At 41.1% G+C, this 20,042-nt stretch overlaps 1 protein-coding gene across 1 annotated transcript; it reads left to right on the plus strand.

Moving 5' to 3' along the window:
* Positions 1-11,297: 11,297 nt before the first annotated feature.
* On the plus strand, positions 11,298-14,808 carry nfil3-6 (nuclear factor, interleukin 3 regulated, member 6). The gene is made up of 2 exons (XM_044331426.1): positions 11,298-11,577; positions 12,491-14,808. The coding sequence occupies exon 2, from the start codon at positions 12,614-12,616 to the stop codon at positions 13,868-13,870; it is 1,257 nt and encodes a 418-aa protein (XP_044187361.1). The 5' UTR covers positions 11,298-11,577; positions 12,491-12,613; the 3' UTR covers positions 13,871-14,808.
* Positions 14,809-20,042: the final 5,234 nt, after the last annotated feature.

Raw genomic sequence — 20,042 nt, forward strand, 5'->3', positions numbered from 1 at the left:
GTGTTATGAAAGACAAGTCTTGCCTCATAGTCTAATAGTCTGCTTCCTTTTTGATAAAAGACATAGCAGCATGTTTAGCAACTGAAAGAGCTAGAAGACGTTAATAATGGCTGAATGTCTTAAAGGACAGGTTCACAAATTTTAAGTCTGTCAAAACAATCGTCAGGTGCCCAAAAGAACAATGACACATTTTTCATGCTATAATCATTTGTCCTGTACATTCTAACCCTTAGAGGATCCCTTCATAATGCACTTTCAATGTAAGTGACGGGGGACAAAATCCACAGTCTTCCTTCTGTACAAAAATATTAAAAAGTTTACTTGAAGCTAATATCAACCTTCAGCTTTCCAAATTAGTCAAACCAAGCAGATATCTTTCAGCGTTACAGTCTTTTTAGTCCCTCTTTTTTGTTACTCAACTTCCACTACAGCTGAACAGGAAAACACTGTCCATCGAGACACAAAGAGGGAATTTTTCACTAAAATGACTGTAACTGTGGAAGATATCCAGTTTATTTGATTAACTCAGACAGCTGAAGCATCACATTATCTTCAGATAAACTTTTAAATACATTTTTGCTCCAAACAAGGGCTGTGGATTTTTTGTCCCCCATCACTTACATTGTAAATGCTTTAAGAAGAGATCCTCTATGAACAGAAGGCATGATTACAACAAGAGAAAACTGTTTCAATGTTCATATGAGCACCTTACTATTGTTTTAAGAAAGACTTGAAAAATTGTGAAAACTTAAAACTATCTACACATCATATTTTTGTCTGTAGCCTGTTTGTTTACATTGTGGCAAATCTGCATCATGGAAGGTCGTGCTGCTTTGGCTACTAGCAGACACTGTTCACACTGTGCAGACAGCAATCATCTGCATTACTTTGAGACTGAAGAAAATGCTGAATGTGATGATTATGAGCCAAGATCTGGAGTTACAGTATAAAGAGCATCTCTTTAATAATATTAGTGCAAAAAAATTCAGATGCTGTTTGTATCTGTTCATATTCAAAAGATGTATTCATATTCATTTACATCCCTACTGCATTACTGTAAAACTGTAGCAAGTTTACTTGTGTGGACCCCAGGAAGAGTAGCTGCTACCTTACTGGTTAATAAATAAATAAATAAACTGTAGAATAGTACTACAAAGATTAAAAAGGGAAGAAAAACAAAAGGGAAACATGAGTGTAACTTGTGGGTGGAACTCTGAGGGATTAAACTCACAAAGAGCCTGAGTAGCATAAGAAGATGTAACAACATTGTCTCTAATGTTGCATGTCTACTTCGGATGCGATCTGTGTGACATGTCTTAGAGGGACTGTACTGTGCTGTGTATACCGTGTGGTGTCATGGCAAAGCGTTTCACTGAATGAAGAGTTTATTATCAAGAAAACAAATTATGTTTCATGCAACTTCAACAACTGCCCATATTCATTCAGTAAAAAAAAAATCACACGCAGCATTAATTGTCTCTTCATGGGAAACAACTATGACTGAGGTTCGGCAGTATCAAGTCCTCTGCCAAGGCTGCCTCGGGTGAACCTGAGAGCTCAGGACACTGTGCCACTGTCATGCTGCAATGAACAAGGTGGAAACTGGGCCATCTATATCTGCACTACCCCTCTGATTATGAACAGATTATGCAACCGCACAGCATGCTTTACATAACCAGCTATAGCCATGCACTCCTTCTGTATACACCCTTTGTTCCCAAATTAAGGAATTTAATGGCCCCAACCCCCTGCAATCCAAGCCGTCTGCCCAGCGAGTACCTAATCAAATACGTTATGTACCGCTGACACTTAAACTTCTTCTCACGCAGGGATTTATATCTGTTTTTCTATGTCCCTGTTGAAATGCAGCCACATTATGACAGTAACGTAAATCACTGCCTTAAGGAGATAGATGGTGTGTTTAAATGTATAAAACAGCAGCTTCTGTGAAGAATGTTGTTTATTGGGTGTGCACAGTGTTTTCTTAAATGACTCATTGTCCTGATAACATTGTGAACAAAGGCTCTGACTGAGAGGGCTTTAACTGCTAAGAAAAAACCCACTAAAGTCTGGTTTTAGATAATGATTAGCAAGTAAAAATCATTGTTTCTGTTTCTGTTTATTTGCATATCAATAATCACTGCAATAAGCACACAGAGATACAGTGGGGAGGCTGAACTGTGCTGTGGCTGCTCTGAATTCTAGGTCAACAGAAGGAAATAAAACAAACTTATCATCATTATGTCACATGCAGTCTCCTTGCTCCTCCAGACCACTGCAGGATACAGCTTGACCCTTTCCCGGTGTCAGTTGTTATGGCAGTTCTGAGAAAACATTTGTTTGGTGTAAAATAAATAGCTGCAGGGAAGAAAATCTCTGGTAACTTTATAAATGCTTGGAAATGAAAAATAATTAAATTTTGCCCTTTTTCCTACAGCTGTGCGCATGTCGTGTGCAGATTTACGTGTTGTTTTGATCAATCCCTCCACATTCTTCCGACACACGTCCCCTCTAATATATGTAATTTGTTTTATGAGCATTTCATAAGCCCCCTTCTCCCTCCCCCCCCTTCCACAAACGATCAAAAGTGGTTGCTTTGGAAACAGCGTGACGTATTTTAGAGCCCAAGAATAGAAGCATGAGGAGGAAAGCGGGTCTGGGGCTCTTGGCTTCTGCCTCACAATCAGTCTGAGTGCCTTTCCAAATGTTTTCCTCTAATGTGTGTCAGAGGCCAGCGCTCAAATGATGCTGACATTTTTGTCTGATTACGGTCTGTGTTGACACTGTGCATGGAGAGACTGTCTGCTTGTGGTTTTCCCAGGTAAAAAAACATCACCTGTCTGCTGGAGTTCAGGGCAGACTGAGGTCATGCCTGATGCAGGAAGCTGAGGGGTGACTGAAGCGTTTAGTGGGGGAGCATATAAACGACTGCACACTGACAACAAATCATCAATAAACATATACCCGCATGCGCACGGACACACACGCACGCACACTGCTTGTTATGAAACAGCCCCCCAAGTCAAACAAACTGAGTCATAGCCTATTTATAGCTACGGCAAAACATCTCTCGTGTGTGTGTGTGAGGCTTGGATAGGGGCTTGACTGTGTGTCTGTGGTATAGACAAGCTGTTACATAAAGGTGTTTCTGCATACATGTCTCAGGGGAGCAGTGATTCATAACATGAGCAAAGCTCTCTTTTTAACTGCATTTTTCTTCGTCACCAGCCGAGCAAAAAATGATTGTCAAGGCAGCTAAATTTGGTTGTATGTGGAATGTTTTTACACACCAGTCTGTCTCGAAAAAATTTTTGGAAGCATAGCTGAGTAGATTTTGCCCCCCCCCAAAAAAATGCTTATCGCTTTTCTGCTGAGAATTAGATGAGAAGAATACAGCACTATTATGCCTGGAGAGTGGTATCATTCTTCTGATCTGATTCCCAGCAAGAAAGCAAATAAGCATATTTCCCAAAATGTAGAATTATTTCAGTGAGGCAGTTGAGTCAAAAAGAGAAAATATTTGTAGAAAGAGATCGAGTTGAGAGAAGAGGAAGTGAAAATAGGTAAGCAGAACCTGATTCGATGTGGTAAACGGTCAGTGGTCAGAAAAAGATGTGTTGATTACTGTAATTTTTGATATATCATGTTACTGACAGTGTAGTCAACCGTTCCTCTTATCTTTCATAATACCGGTTGACTAGCTGAGTGTTATCACATTAGTTGGTGCACCGCACTGTGTCACCGCAGCAGGATTTTCTTTCTGAGCCATAATGAAGCAAACATGAAGGTTTTTTTAAACAACATCAGACTGCAATAAAAGCTAAAGGGCAGAAAGGGGGCAGGGGTCGCTGCGTAGGGGGCACAGAGGATGGAGTATAAAAAAAATATTCAAAAACGTGCGTAGAAACCAAATGCCTTACAGGAACTGGGGAATGGATAATAGAAAGTTGGAGCTTGACCAGTGTTCAGCTGAAGGTGATCGATAGCCATCTACATGACCTTCTTCCTGCCGCAGCTAAGTGTGTCAGCGAAGTGACAGCCTCCTCCCATCCTTGTCTTCCTCTATGGACTTCCCCTGTGGTCAGGTTCACAGTGTATTTTAAGCTCGTCCCCATCGCCTCCTGCAGGGCACTTTACGTAACATGCCTTTGCCCGTCAACTTTGGCTAACACCTCCCAGCTCATCTGTCTGACTCCCAGTGGCTGTTATTGTAAAGCCAGTCAGCTGGTGTAAACAGTCTTGCTGTGAGTCTTGTCTGTGCCACCCACTTGGCAAGAACAGGGCAGAGATATTTTCATATCCACCCTGCTGTCTACCGCTGCTGCAGACAGAATCCCCCCCAGAGCTGATGAATTATGAAAAAAGCCAGGATGAAAAAATGATACTGTCTAGGGCTGTAAAATATCATTTGGAACGCAGTTGGTAAATGTTAACGTCATAAACAGTCTTATTTTCATTGTTCTACTAGTATTCAAATATATTTACTGCCAGAGAACAAAATGTATACTGTCTACCACTGCTGATCCTGCACAGGTGTAATGTACATGTGGAAAGAGCTATTTCATTTGGTACTAATTATGAGGAACATGAAGACAAAGTTATGAGACAGTTAATTGAGTTTCATTTGTTATAACTAATGATTATTAGTCTGTAAATTATTTTCTCAATTAATAATAGTGTTAAATGCCCATCACAATTTTTGATACCTCAAGGTGTCCAAAACCCAAATATATTCAATTTACTACCATATAGACAAAGAAAAGCAGAAGATCCTCAAAACTGAGAGGCTGGAGTGTCGAAGGACTCAACACACTCAACTAGTCGTTTCCTGTGTATGCATTTAACATTGGGAACTTTATCACTATGCATATATGTGGAATTGTATGCTTCCTTGTAGAAAAATGTTACTTGTTTGCATGTTCAGATGACCTGCTGTGCCCTGACTATAAGTTCTCCAGCTAGCTACTGGTTCATTTTTCTCACTGTTTGTGTTGTAAAAAACGTTATTGTTTACTAGTTCATATATGTGGTTGCTAGACAAGTATTTGCTTTCACATTCACATTCTACAACCTACACCTGTATGTTAAAGGGATAGTTCGGGTTTTTTGAAGTAGGGTTGTATGACGTAGTTATCCACAGTCAGTGCCGACCCCCATCTACCTGCAGTAAATGGGGGTTGACATGGTTTGGAGAAGCAGACAGGAGTACTGGCACGGAAGCTAAGCACTGTACTGCTGTGGACAGGGAAAGCAGCAAAACATATTTTAGCCACCTAAAAAAAGGTTTAAATGTAGTAAAGTGAGTGTGTTATGATACTGCGGGTCTACAGGTAGACCTAGTTGAATCTGCGGTGTAATACACATAAAATACTACATCCCTACTCCATGAAAATACAAACTTGACAGCTCTATTCCATAGGCATGGGCAAAATTGCAGATAATTAATGTAATTGTTAAAGGTATGGTATGCAGGATTTGTCGACTGGTGTTTGTAAACACACAGCATTCAAAGTTGGCCCCTCCTCTCTAGTGAGCTAGAGAATGAATGAAGAGAACAAGCTATGCTGGCAAAAAACAGTCCTGAATCAGATAAATAAAACATTATTTTTATATTGTTTCACGGTGGTTACACTCTAAAGCACAAATACACACGCCCACACCTCCGCACAACCCTGCGGGAAGGTGCTGCATTGCAGGATTTGGTTTGAATGCAGAGCTTCATCCTGTCCGCTGTGGCCTCTCTGGTCTCTGTGTGTGTAGCTCAGCCCCGCCCTCAGTCAAGCAGACACACAGACCTGCAGCTCTTTATATATCCATGACACAGAGACAGAGAGCAGAGCGGAGCAGAGGAGAGACATGGAGACAGCGATGTAACGTGGTCGCTACGCTATGAGTCCTAACCTTACACCCTGCACGCTGTTGTTGAATGGGCGCTACACACCTACTGCCCAAAGTTTGATGCCCGGAAATGTCCCGAACACAGCAAAATAATAAGAAAATACAGGCAGAGTCTCTGTACATATATACACCACCACACTTATAGTGCGTCATAAGTGATGTTTGAGAAGGATTACTTCTGTATGAATCTATACATTGTTTTTTTTTAGGAAAATCCTGCATAGTATGCTTTTCTCTCTATGTCTCTTTTTAACTCTGGTCTTTTAAATGTTTATGTATCCTTTTCAGTTTACAGGTTTCAGGCAGTCAATGTGACAAACAGTCCTCGTGTAAATGTTTGCAAGCTCCACTGAGACATAACATGTTTTTCAGTTGAGACAACGCGCGCTGTTTACAGGATTATCTGCCCTCTTTCCCTGCAGGTCAAAGCTACAAGGTGAGCTGTTCCATAAGAGGCTCTGCTAGAATGTCAAGAATTCAGTTTGAACTTGTTGAACTCATGAGATTCCTCCTCACTTTATGTTGTTTTCCTACTAAGTCAACTGACTGCAACACAGTCCTGGCAGACTTGCTGATGCTTGTATTGGGTAATACACTTTGAGAAAATGTAAGATCAACTCAACACAGTTTAAGATAATGACATAGCAAATGTGAATACATTTTTTTTCATTTTGTTTACTGTTGAACCGTCACTGGTTTCAGGTAAACATTAAGTTATTGCATCCGCAGTAATGCTCTTCATGTTGACATTTTTCTCATTAAGTTACATAATGACTCAATATCAAAAGATTTCTATATATTGGTTTCATGTGTAATTTTTTCCTCAACAAACTCTGATACCACTGATGAAAGTTGTGTGTGTTTACAAACACTTTATGAATAAGAAAAAAAAAAATCCAGTAACTGCTGCCGTAATCTACTTTATCTGAAACAATGTCATGTCCTTTGTGAACATCTAACCAAACAAATCATCAGACATAGAGGTCATTTTGCAACACTTTTTTGCTTCATCATAGAGACAGTTAAGGGACTAATATTTGATAATGCTAAGATCCTCTTTGAGATGTTTTTTTGTTAACTTCCAAAGAACAAATGCAAAACCGCTTTCTCAAGTGGATGTGTTACTTACACATATTTCAAAAGCTGAGCTGTTAACCAGATGTATGTTGTAACTCGCTTCCTGTTGCATAAACCAAACGGACATCATGTTATCCATGTTGCCTTCTTGTATTATTTATCTATTTATTTATACAAGTAATAATTTCATTAAACCTTCTATTTTTTCATTCTCCTCATTTATTTTTCCATTCTTCCTGTGCCTCCTGAGACTCAGTTGCAGCTGTAGCATGAAGTAATGGATCATTTTATATGAGAAACGGCTACCACAGAGGCAGTGGTAAAAATAGAGTGTCTTCCATCTCTCTGCTGAGGTAGTTAAATGAAAAAGAGCCAAGAAAAGTATCAATAATAAAATGTTCATTTATGGATATATTATATGTGGAGTGTAATATTTGATAGAACCAGTCTTTAAGCATAATACCCAGGTTTTCTCTCATCTACTTTGATGATTGTCTTTTTATACAATGGGACCTCCTGGCTCTTTGGATTATGAAACCCACAGGTGCCAGTGGCTTACAAAGCCAACACATGACTAATGTAACTTCCCAATTAAACATTTCTCTGCTTGCAACTGAGTGTGCCTGAAGGCAGTAGCCTGGCTGCCAGTTGGCATATTCCACTAAATGTCAGTACACAGTTTGATGTTTTGATCAGCAGTTTGTGACAATGATCCATTATTGAGCGTGCAGGTTCATAAAGCGTGAGAGAAACATTAGTATTAGCATGTAGTTTAGGCAGCCTCTGTGCATAGTGTCATGTTGCAGGTCCAGAGGATGTACTGTCCATATAGTAAATGGAGGATCTGATACTTCACAGTGTTAATCTCTGTCCTCCTCTGCACTCAGTGACGTAGCTAAGCTGCTATCGTATGCTCTCTGCTGTTAGTCTCCAACCGGGAGACACTTTCAGGATCAGATAAGTATCAATCTATTGCACCCATAAACGGCATCAGCCGGACACACATGGTACTGTAAAATTCTCATCTTGAAATCACTAATATTATGGAATATCTTTAACTACACAGTTGAACTCATGATTGATTAATATTTGGGAACAGGACTACAGGACAGTAAATTCCAAGCAAGATCACACACTTTACCGACTTTCTCTTTGCTGTTTGTTTTAGTGAAAAGGTAACACGAGATGTGAGATATCTGTAAATGTCTTAAAGGAAAACACACCGAGTAGTCCCCTCAATTTAAAGGAAAAGTGTGACATTTTGTTAAATATGCTTATTTGCTTTCTTGCTGGAGTTAAATACAATCGTTGCCACTCTCATGTCTGTACAATAAAATGAAGCACAAAGACTGACTCAGTCCAAAGGTAAGAAAATCTGCCCTGGTTTTTATTCAGATTAAGCAAATGAGATATAACGTGTTAATTTTTTCCCATTGAACTCTTGGCAAAAAAAGTAAATAAGCATATTTCCAAAATGTCTAATTACTCCCTTAATTTCTTTATTTTTAGGAAAATATACTGTCATTACCATTACCTTGCAGCCTTGTATTGCTATCATCACTGACAACAAGACATTACAAGTCATATAGTACAACTAAAGGCAGAGAGCATGTCTTCTATGATGCAACTTTTAGGTGGAAATTTCCACATTAACAAAGTCTTGTTTGGACGAGTTTCTGCACTGTGACTGCACAGGCACTGGCCTCTGTGTCCATCAGAAACCAAAGGTGTCCCAGCAGTAAGGGGCAAGGGGCTCAGAGTGTATCTCATTTTAAACTTGAGCATGTTTGCTCAGGGGGTTTACATATGTGATATGATACAGTACATGGAGTTCATTTTCTCCTGAAAGCACACAAATGTGTGTGTGTTCGCTGTAAAACGGAGGTTAGTTGAGGTTCTCGGCTGAAGCCCTTGTGCTGCTCCAACTCTCTACACACAAAGCCACGTGTCGCCTGCTGCCCAACATACAGGTGTAAGTAAGGTCAGCAAACAAACGCACACACATTTATCGTCCTTAATCAAAGGCACTATGGAGGATCAATCACTTATTGTGGTAACAATGGGTCTGATGTTGTGTAACACACAGGATACTACTCACATTTGGACCCTTGAGATCTGTAACCATGGAAGTGCTATCAAGATGAACTGACGTTAAACTGTTTGTCATTAACAGTGCTGGGAATTATTATTGATTACACAACATTATGTGCTGTGCACTGTGTGCTACAAAACAGTCTATATTTATATATCTGTTTAAGTATGGCACATTACATAATTCTGCAGGGTTTCACGCAGATTCAGGCAGCGATTATCTGGCCTCACCTCTAATTTCCTAGAAAGTAACTGATATATCTGTAAATTCTTAGGAAAGACTACTAGGCAGGAATGTGTAATATGGTTCTAATTATAAGCAGGGGAAATGAGTCATTGTTTCAATGGGACACTCTAATACTTTCACATCCTTCAAAATTTAAAAAAGCTGTTTTTACCATACACGCCTGAATTAACATGTTAGGAGGCCCCAGGGCAAAAATTTACTGTTCTGACTCCTCACCTTCTGCCATCTGTGTAATGTGTATGTACCCTGCTGCCTCAAAGTTCCCATTTATGGAATAGTTTTACATTTTTGGGAAATATTCTTATTCGCTTGAAGTCTTGTCGTCATCACTGTGAGGTTGCAAGTCAACCAGCGGAGACTTTAGGAAGTTACTGCACCCGAAACAATGACCTGAAAAACCACATCACGTTGTTTTTACAATTCACTTTTTGTACAGATCAAATAAATGAGATTTAAAGTGTTAATTAGTGAGTTAATTAGTGAGCTTTAGAAGTGCTGTTGGGTGGATTCTGTTACCTTTGGACAGAGCCAGGCTAGCTGTTTCCCCCCTGTTTACAGTCTGTATACTGTAGTGGCTGCTGGCTGTACAGTATATTTATTGACTCATACATGAGAGGGGCAAAATACTAGGAACACTTTTCTATATAATGCACTCCAGTACACCACCACCACCTACGACCTCAATAATAAACATAAAGTAGAATTATCACCTTTCTGACAATGTCAACAAAAACTGAAAAAGGATAAGCTTCGTAAAAGTAGGATTTACGGCAGAGCTGTTGTATTAAATTGCATTAGATTGCACAGGTGACCCTAATGAAGTGGCTGGTGAGAGTATATAAAGGTCATGAAACTTAATGTTAACAAAGGGTCACTGTGCAAAACATGGCCACAAAATTAGCTAATAATGCAGCACTTGCTTCAGTTAATATTCAACTTGAATGGCGTAAATTTCCATGGAAGGGGGAAATTAGCATTTCACTTCCTCATATTTTACTTCCTCATTGTATTGAACCCCATATGTACACACACAGAAGAACCAAAACCAACTATTTTTTTTCTCCTGACCTTGTTAAAACCTAATATGTCTAAAAGTATTGAAGTGGTGGCAATTCCCTTTACCACAAACTGCACATTTGATGAAGGTGACAAAATATGGAGATTAACATTAAGTATTGTTATTACACCAAATAAAGAAATGTTTCATGTTTTATATATGGACTATGGTTATATGGACCATACATGAAAAAATATATATTCGTTTTATTATAGGTCATTCATAGACAGAGAAATTTACAATTTGACATCTTACAAAGCAGGAGCACATATATTTGGGGATCTAACTCCCTGTTAGACCTCTCAACAACAAACTATTATAAAAGTCCAGATAGCCTAATTTAAGATTTGGAAGGAATCATGTTGCATAAAAAGTCCTGTCTACACCAATCACAGATATAGGGCATGATGAAAATCCATTCTGTTTAACTTTTTTTCTCAGAGCTCAAACAGAAGTACCAGAAGTAATGCAACCTCTGAAACATGTCATCACTTCAAAATCATGTTCATGAGCAATTCTCATAAAGTTTGGAAAAGTCATGATGTTTCAAACTGATAAAAGACTGTTTTGAGCTGTTAAAGAGGACTTTCCTTAAAGGGGTCTGCAGGAACCCAAACAGAACATTAGGGTTAAGAATATATGAAGCCCTATGATCACATCTCACACTGAAAACACTGTATGTCTTGTGTCTTATACAGCTGCTTGTAACATTGCCTAATTGTTATGGGTAGATTATCCTGTCAGAGGGGGCGGGGCGAGCCAGGTCAGATGATGGTGATGATGATGGTGATGATGATGCTTGATCTGGTATGTGAAAGCCGATAGGAGCTTTCCTTTGGATGGCGGAGGGAGGAGGGGGGGGGGGGGGGGGGGGGGTGTGACAGGGGGGAAGGCGGGCTCAGAGACACACACACACACACACACATACACACACACGAGCACACAAACAGGGCCCCGCTGGTTCATGTGAGGATAGGCACCGTCCTGAGCTGAACTCAACGTTACAAATAGGAGCTGCGGCATTCCAAGTGGAGCAGAGTGGAGGTGCGCCACACTGATGATAATATTAAGTAACAGCGCTGAGTGGATCTGCAGTATTAAACCAGAGAAGAAGACAGAGAAAGGCGCTTCTTCCTGAACCCACAAGACGTTTGGAGAGGCGGAGGACACACGCGCACCGAAGGAGGACACTGATCATTCATCAGAGGTACAGTTATTTTTTAAATAGATTTTTCTTTATATCTGATTTTCTTAAACTTTCTTTTTTTACATTACGGACCATTGAGCATGTTTCGCGGAATAAAACAACAAACATTGAAGGTGACTGATTAGAATATAAGCGCACGTTTTCTAAAGACTTTCCGTAGCCGAAATAGTATTAGACTATATAGTAATAGATAGACCTTCGCTGTTCTGTTGTGATGCCAAGCTGCAATCTTTTATGCCTTGTCACCCTAACATATACATTACATGCCAGTGCTTAGATCGTATTTAACAGTACAAACGGAAGCTGTTTACTTTTATCTTTATAAATGAAGCAAACCAAAATAGAAGTTGCCGCTTGTTCTGAGAAACTTTCATTTGCCTGTAAACCCACATGTGTTCTCTCACACGCCAGCAACGCTGCTGGGTGTGATGTAAAACAGTGAAGTCAGGTCAGCTCAGATTGTTATAAGCGGCCGACGGGAGATCAGCATGTTCCTGTCACACATGTGGGTCAGTGCTGATGAAGCAAGTAAAACAGTCAGACCGGAAACCGATCGCAAATGACTTAATTGGGTTTAATAAGGATGACAGATCAAATAAAGAGGGTCAAGAAACGCAATGTAAACCCGTGAATGTTTGTTTTGGTGTGAAACTAAAAACATGTGTAGGTTAAAATATTTGTGGGTTAATGTCAGATTTTAATTAAATACCAAAAGTCTGGCATGGCTGACTAGCTCTGTGTTTACAACACGCATTGTTCTACTGAACGTATAATGAGGCTTGCAAGGTTATGGTACAAGTCGCTCCAGTTTTATTGGAGAGATGTAATGGGGTTACATAATATTGTGTTGTAATGGCTCTTGCATAACCACTAAATCCCTCTTCTCTTTTCCCTCCGTCACTGCGATCACTAGGTGGCACTGTTGCTGCATTCTTGCCTCTGAACATCTAGTGGGCGCTCAGCACCACACAGCGGTTCCTTCTGCTCTTAGCAACAAGGGGAGACTCGTTCAATCTGACTGAGTGTACCAGGCGTGATGTTTGAGGAGCAGTCCCAGCCGATGAGGGGGCAACAGGATGTGACTGTGCTCCAGACCTTGCAGCCACCTGCAGCAGTGACTCCAAGTGGTGGTGGAGGAGGAGGAGGAGGAGGAGGAGGAGGAGGAGGAGGAGGAGGAGGAGCGCCCTTGTCCTTCACAGATGAAGCGGTGTCCATCCTGACCTCCAGCAGCCTGCTGGCCCGCTCCCTGCTGGGTCGCAGCTCCGCTGTGAAACGCAAAGAGAGTCCTGCTTCCAGCATCCGGCGCAAGCGCGAGTTCATCCCCCTTGACAAAAAGGATGATGGCTACTGGGACAAGAGGAGGAAGAATAACGAGGCCGCGAAGCGCTCCAGAGAAAAGCGGCGTGTGAACGATATGGTCCTGGAGAGCCGTGTGCTGGCTCTGCTGGAGGAGAACGCACGTCTCAGGGCAGAGCTGCTGGCTCTGAAGTTCCGCTTTGGCCTGGTCAAAGACCCCTCCAATGCCCCTATCTTGCCACTCACAACGGCTCCTCAACACACCACTCAAAGCTTGACTCCCCACTATTATCTCCACAGGGGGGATGGAGGCCTCCCCAATTCCTCAACCTCACATCCCAGCAACCAGAAAGGCCAGTTGAGTGCGCGGGGCTCCAGGGATGCTGGTAACCTGTCGGAGGACTCAGGGTTCTCAACACCAGGTGGGTCCAGTGTGGGCAGCCCTATCTTCTTTGAAGACCGGCTGAGTGACCATGGGAAATTATCCCCACACAGGGCAGAGGAGCTTGGCTATGACCTCCACCACTCCCCTGCTGAGGTCCAACACACTGCGGTTCTCACTGTAAGCAAGTTGGACCATGCTGAGGGAATGAAAAACCTTCCTCACAAGCTACGTTTCAAGACGCCTGGCAGCGGGGATGGGGGCGATGCTGCAGGGGATAACAGCAGACGCAGCCCCACGCTATCCCTCGCGGCAAGGGAAGGTCAAAGAGAGGCCTTCAAAGGGCAAGGACTGAGCGGAGGTGAAACCGGAGCGGGGCACACTGGCCCCTGGCTCCAGCAGCTGGAGGGGGAGGAGGGCAGGAGGGGGAGACAGTCCCCTCAATACAATGCCTCAGCAGCCGGCTACAGCCTGCAGCCTCCCACGCAAGGACAAGCGGAGGTCCGGTATCAGCATGAGAACGGTTACCTGAAGTCTCAGCTCAACTCTCTGAGTGAGGAGGTGGCTCAGCTGAAGAAGCTTTTCACAGAGCAGTTCATGGCCAACGTCAACTGAGGGCCGACGCTGACTCAGTCAGTGTTTGCAGACGTCTAGACTTTTAAGGACAGACACAGTTTTACTGTGAATGAGCCTTTAAATACAGCACAACCACAGGAGCAAATGTTCACAAGGACTCAACTGTCAAGTCTAACAAACTTCTAACAATGTGTTGTTTTTATTTCAAATACTGTATATTGTAATAAATGTCCATAAACATTCATCTCATAACCTGCTGTCTAGGTTTTAACCACTACTTAATCTCAGCTCCTATCAATGTTTCTCAGATAGGGGGGCTTATCTGTAATAGTGTTAAGTGTATAATAATGTCTCTATTCCATACACTGTGACAACTAAAAACACACATGAAACTGTTTACATCAAATCATCAGAGATAACAGGGTTTGGTGGTTTTGAAGCTGCGTTCAATTCAGTTGGAAATCAGCCAGCAGGTTAAAACAAACCGATGGGAGGAAATGTTTGCAGATTTGTAATTAGAGTGGAATGACTTACTGCACATGTTTCCCGCCGCTGAAACAAGTTTGCACAAACCTGTAAACACTTGCAGACAGACAGTAAATACACACAGAATCACCGACTGCAAAAGCTGGAATAAAATTAGTAGCTGTCAAAAACTCCATTGGTTTCGAAGGCTAAAAGAAAGGTTTGTTCTGAGTTCGTTTTCTTCCACGCACTTGTTTACCGTCACTCGTTATGTGTCATGTCAAAAGAGCATTTCATTTTTATGTCAGGAGCTCCTTTTAGGAAAGGCACTATAACATCTACAGTACTGTTTTAGTGTTTCACACACCCTTCAGTCTCTATTCATGTCCAGTTTGAACATGTTTTTATTACTGCCCTGTTTCTGTACTGAGGTGATGAGAAGAATTCAATGTCTGATGTCTCTCTGTACATTTTCATATTTGAAAATAAATAAATCTTTGACAGATTCAGCATCATTGTGTCAAGTTGATCATTATTCTAGGAAACCTTAAAGGGGCACCCTGCCAATTTTACACATGAAGTTCAGTTCTTTTTTTGGACTAAAAACAACCCTGATGATGTAATAGTGATGTAATCATCTCAGCTTGGGCTTGAGACTTCATTTTGTTTTTTTATTTTATTTAACACAAAGCCTCTGTTACAAACTGGAGGTGTGGGGTTTGAAAGAAGCGAGCATTTAGGAAGCAGGGAGGGTCTAATAAAAGAAGCTATCCAGCTGCATTATGAGAACTGTAACTGTTTTTGCACTTGACCCATACTAGAGAATAAAAGTTAGGATATTTCAGCCTCAGCTGCTTCAATTATGACCTTTTTTTTCATTTAATCTGACTCTTGTAAGTCCCCGAACTTTATGGAAATACAATACTAAATCACTTGAGTACCCCTTTACATATCACCACAACCAAGCCAAAAAAACTAAATATCATAAGTTATCTCTAAGTAACATCCAGTAATCAAACTAAACATCTAAAGCGACTACACGAAATGTCACATTGCTCATTTGAGCATAGATATAATTTCTCCTCCCAACAGATCAAGTGTTGGAAGATGAGAGAGTCGGTGAAAGAGAACAAGAGAAGGGTAAGGTTTGACTGACAAGTGCTGACAAATGCAGGCAACGAGGAGTGGAGCTGTGCACTTGGCAGGTTTCTCTCCCGCTGTCCCTGCAGGCGGCAAGACAGTCTGACAGCCAGACAGACAGAGACAGAGACAGTGGGTGTGCCGGCTATTACTCAACAGTTCAACTTCTATTAGAGATCTTCAAAACACGAGAGCTTTGATTATAACAGCTGGAGGGGAGTTCACGGAGGCGAAGAATGGTTAGTGTGAATTTCACGGAGACATGCAGTCACGTTTAGCGGAGATAATTATTTAATCTTCTTGTGGTTCTTTTGCAATGTGTCTGTCATTACACACAAGAGCGCCAGTATTTCAATACACTTGTATTGAGTCCAAATCTGTTTCCCTCACTTGTATTAAAAATAAGAAGATGATACCACTTTGGAGTCAGCAGAGGGCAGCAAAGACAGTATCTTTAGCATTGCTATAAAGCCCCAGAGTCTGTTTTCATCATCTACAACAACATAGTAATCATGCTATGGTTCACTGAAATCCATGTTCTTGCAGGTTAGGGAGTTAGTTGGCATGGTGATGAGTGATTGTTAAATTAAGCAACTGTGCATGTGTATATCCTATGTGTGTATATGCGAGTGTAATCAGGAGAAACGTGCAGAAGCTGATACTCAAGTACGAAAAGGTCAGTTGAATAACAAGAAAATAATCATTTGAAGCAATAAAGATGTTCATGCAGCTTAGCACGTGTCAGCATCATTTTATCACTACGGAGATGATGCTCTCATCTGCGTATGTATGAAGACATATTTATTCTAGCTTTTTATATGTGTTGGTGGACATATACTGTAACAAAATCACCTGTGTGTACTCCCACCTCAATAAAATTAAAAAATTTAAACACTAATTTTGTCTACAATTCCTCCCTAAAACAGATTCGAAAGGCAACATTTTATAAACAGACGTGCAGTCTGCCTCTGAGTAAATTGGACAAGCCTGTGGTGAACTGGAAAGGTAATAAGGTAAAGGCGAGGCAGGCGCTGCAGGTGTGGAGTGGAGAGAAGAAGATTTAATGAAGCTACTGCAACATGCTGCTGTTACACTACCGTCCTCACCCACATCCATGCACCCATGAAAAACCGCAACCCCCACATCCCCCCCATTTTCTGTTTCCCCCCTTTTTTTTATCCAGTGAAAGGATAAAGCCTGTTGCTAGGCAGGCAGTGCGACAGTTGCCATGGGAACGCTTGCAGACATAGCTGGAAGGGGGTGGGGGGGGTGGGGGTTGACGTTAGGGTGGGGATAAGGATGGGGTGCAAAAAGAGAGGGAGTGATGCAGAGACACAGAGGGAGAGAGAGAGAGAGAGAGAGAGAGAGAGAGAGTGTGCGCGTGTGTGTGTGTGTGCGCGTGTGTGTGTTTTTATGGGGGAGGGGGATCCAAGTTCACGGCCAATGCCTCTGCTCGTCTCCTCCAGCCAAAGAAGGAAACAAAGAGGAGTGGAGGGGCAAAGGAATGGTGATCCATATTTAGTTCAAATGTAAGGCTCCACATTTGGGGGTTACCCTCTGAAAATGAAGCATCTCAGGACGCAGGTGCGGTAGGGGTGGATAACCGGTTGAATGGCAGTGAAGACAAAAAAACATACCAAAAAAGATGTCTGCCCTCTGGCCTCAGTGCAACTTCATAAATTTGGACATTTATCATCTGCAGAACAAGTAAAAAAAAAGGTCACTTAGGCTGTAACAGGCTGTTACTGAGTGTATTCAACAAACCAGGGCATGTACAAACACAGGAACAGATAATTACTGTAGTATCAAACATGAAAAGTCCTTAACATCCTTCAAGGACATAAAACAATCCAATTATACAGAATAATTGCTGCAATTACTGCATGCACCAAGAACACAGATGTGTTCCTGATGCAATGTGGAACATGCTTACATCTTTATGGGAACGGATTAACAAAAAAAAAAAAAACACACACTCACACTTACACATACCCCTTTCACTCCCATGCAAAGATAGTAAAGCTTTCAAGATAAAGGGAGATAATGAACACATCCGTAGCAGAAGTCAGCCTTCAAGGCATCCATTCTGGCAGTCTTTGCCAGTTTAAATCACTGTGTGGATAATGTACCGCACATTTACTGAGAGCAGATGCTTTTTACCATCGCTGTGTCTGGAGCAAGATGGAGGGAGATAGCTATCTGACACATGGAGTTGCCTTCAGTGACAATGCAAACTGCACATTTGCAGTTGACATTGTGAATAGAATGAAAAACAGTAACTGCAACATCCAGACTGCGAGCAAATCCTGAAAAGAACAACTCACGGTGTTATAAAGCATAAGAAAGTACACGTTAGCGCACAAGCTGCAGTTTTTACGCTGCACTGATGCAAAGCCTTTCAAACATGTTTCGTGTTTAGACCATTAACAACAATCTCTAATCACATTGGTCCCATCCAAATACATTTGTTACTCCCTCCTGGGGAGAGTCTTTCTCTGATATAGTCCCCTGTATGCCAGTGTGATAGCCAGCTATTCAACTGTTTGAGCTTCTTCAAAGGCCTGCTCTTCAATTACCTAAAGCACAGTGTTTAAACCAGAGGAGTGAGATGAACAAAATAGATTAACTCCCCTGCTCTTTGTGCAAGTCTCCTCCACGCTTCGTGCCTGCCAGCATGACACACATTCCTGCTTGTGATCAAGCTGAATCAAAACATGCACTTCAATTACACAATATGGTCGCATTCTGGCCAAAAGAGCCAGTTAAACTGCCCTATTCAACAACTGTGAGTGTGGTGGAGGTAGATTGTGCTTGTTGTAACAACACAATGGCAGACAGTGCGAGTGCCAGGCGAGATTCTATTGCTATTTAACCCCAAATTTTCCACTTGCGTACGTGCGCTTACAGAGGTTTTAACACACTAATGACAAAGATGATTTCCTCCACAGTGGCAGTGTCATGCTATTTGGACTGAGTTGAAAACACAATGAGTTAGCGCAATAAGTCTTTTCCTTGGTATGGTAACACAGAAAAAGGGAGAAGCCATGGGTCAGGGTGCAGCGAGGTGTTAAAGGGATTGTTTTGAGTCAGTCTCATCTCTCTATACGGTAAAAAACAAAGGCTAAAGCTGGTAAGCTTAGCTTAGCACAAAGATTGGAAACAGCTAAGTAACAAAATCCACCTACCAGCAACTCTAAAGTTAAATAATTAACACGTTACATCTTGTTAGTTTAATCCACACAAAAACCTGGCAACTTCACAGTGAGGACAAAACTCCAGGAAATCTCTGCCTCAGGCCAAGTCTGTCTGCTACATAACCACAGTGTGTTAATTTTACAATTCAGTTTCTGTACAGTAAAACACGTCTTTTGAATAAACTGTTAGGGACCCCCCCCCCTCACACACACACACACACACACACACACACACACCACCACCACCACTACTACCACCACCACCCACCGCAAAAAAAATAAAACTCTCACAAACAAAATGATGTACAACCCTGACAAGAAAATGTCAGGTGGGAGGAAACTACACAGCACAGAGAAAAAAGAAAGCAGCTCAGGAGGCTTTTGTGCTAACTAAAGTAGTTCACCAAGTAGCCCTGACCAAACCTCTTGAACCACATCCACCGCTCAAGATGTGCAGATGAATTTTGTTGTTCCCCTTTTCGGTGTGACCAGGCCTTTACACAGCTGCAATGCTCAAGTAAACACTGTTGGTTTACTTTACTCCTCCTAATATGTTATATTTTCATCATTGTGGTTTTTACTGAGATTTTATGTTGATGAATGTGTTTTCCGAGCAGAATCCTACTCAGATTCCTTAAGAGCTTTCTCATGGAACAACTGTATAACCATCTGCTATGAATGATCAATTCTTCTGACTGAATAGCAGTTATGGAGAGACATCATAGATTTTATCTTATTTTATTTATTTTCATTACAACTGCACTTGATTAAGCTATAAGCCATTGTTTCTCTGTCCCTGTATTTTTACTTTTTTTTCGTGTGTTTCTCTTTTCTGTTTGTTAATCAAGATTATTGTTTTAACATTTTATATATATATATATATATATATATATATATATATATATATATATATATATATATATATATTTAGTTTCTTCATTATTATTATCATCATTATTATTAGTATTAGTCCATACACCCTCAAGTTTGTATGGTTGTATAAATGGATATATCAAAAGACTGTAGTGTAACATGTAACTCTATGAAGGCTGCACCACCAGACCCTTTGACTTCCATTCACAAATATATATACGTCTTCCTCAGTGCAGCCTTGCTTCTTCTTAGCTCTTTTGTTTTCAACAGATACTGTGGCCAGTTCATTCAGTCTGTCCTGTCCCATCGCACTTCTCAAATAGTTGTTAATATTTAAAATATCTCATATATTTTGTATGTAAGATCTCTCTCTGCAAATTTACTTGCAGGCTAACTATGGCTTTCAGATACATGGAGTGAAGTAACAGGTACAGTGTTGAAAATGTAGCGGAGAAGAAGTGTAAAGCAGCATAAAATAGAAACATTAAAGGAAAGTATAAGTACCTCAAAATTGTCCTAATGTGCAGTACCTGAGTAAA

This window comes from Thunnus albacares, chromosome 17 (assembly GCF_914725855.1).
Source record: "Thunnus albacares chromosome 17, fThuAlb1.1, whole genome shotgun sequence".
Taxonomy (NCBI): domain Eukaryota; kingdom Metazoa; phylum Chordata; class Actinopteri; order Scombriformes; family Scombridae; genus Thunnus; species Thunnus albacares.

What these genes read in the sequence shown, in the direction of transcription:
- nfil3-6 (XM_044331426.1), top strand. Translation starts at nt 12,614, where the DNA reads ATGTTTGAGGAGCAGTCCCAGCCGATGAGGGGGCAACAGGATGTGACT.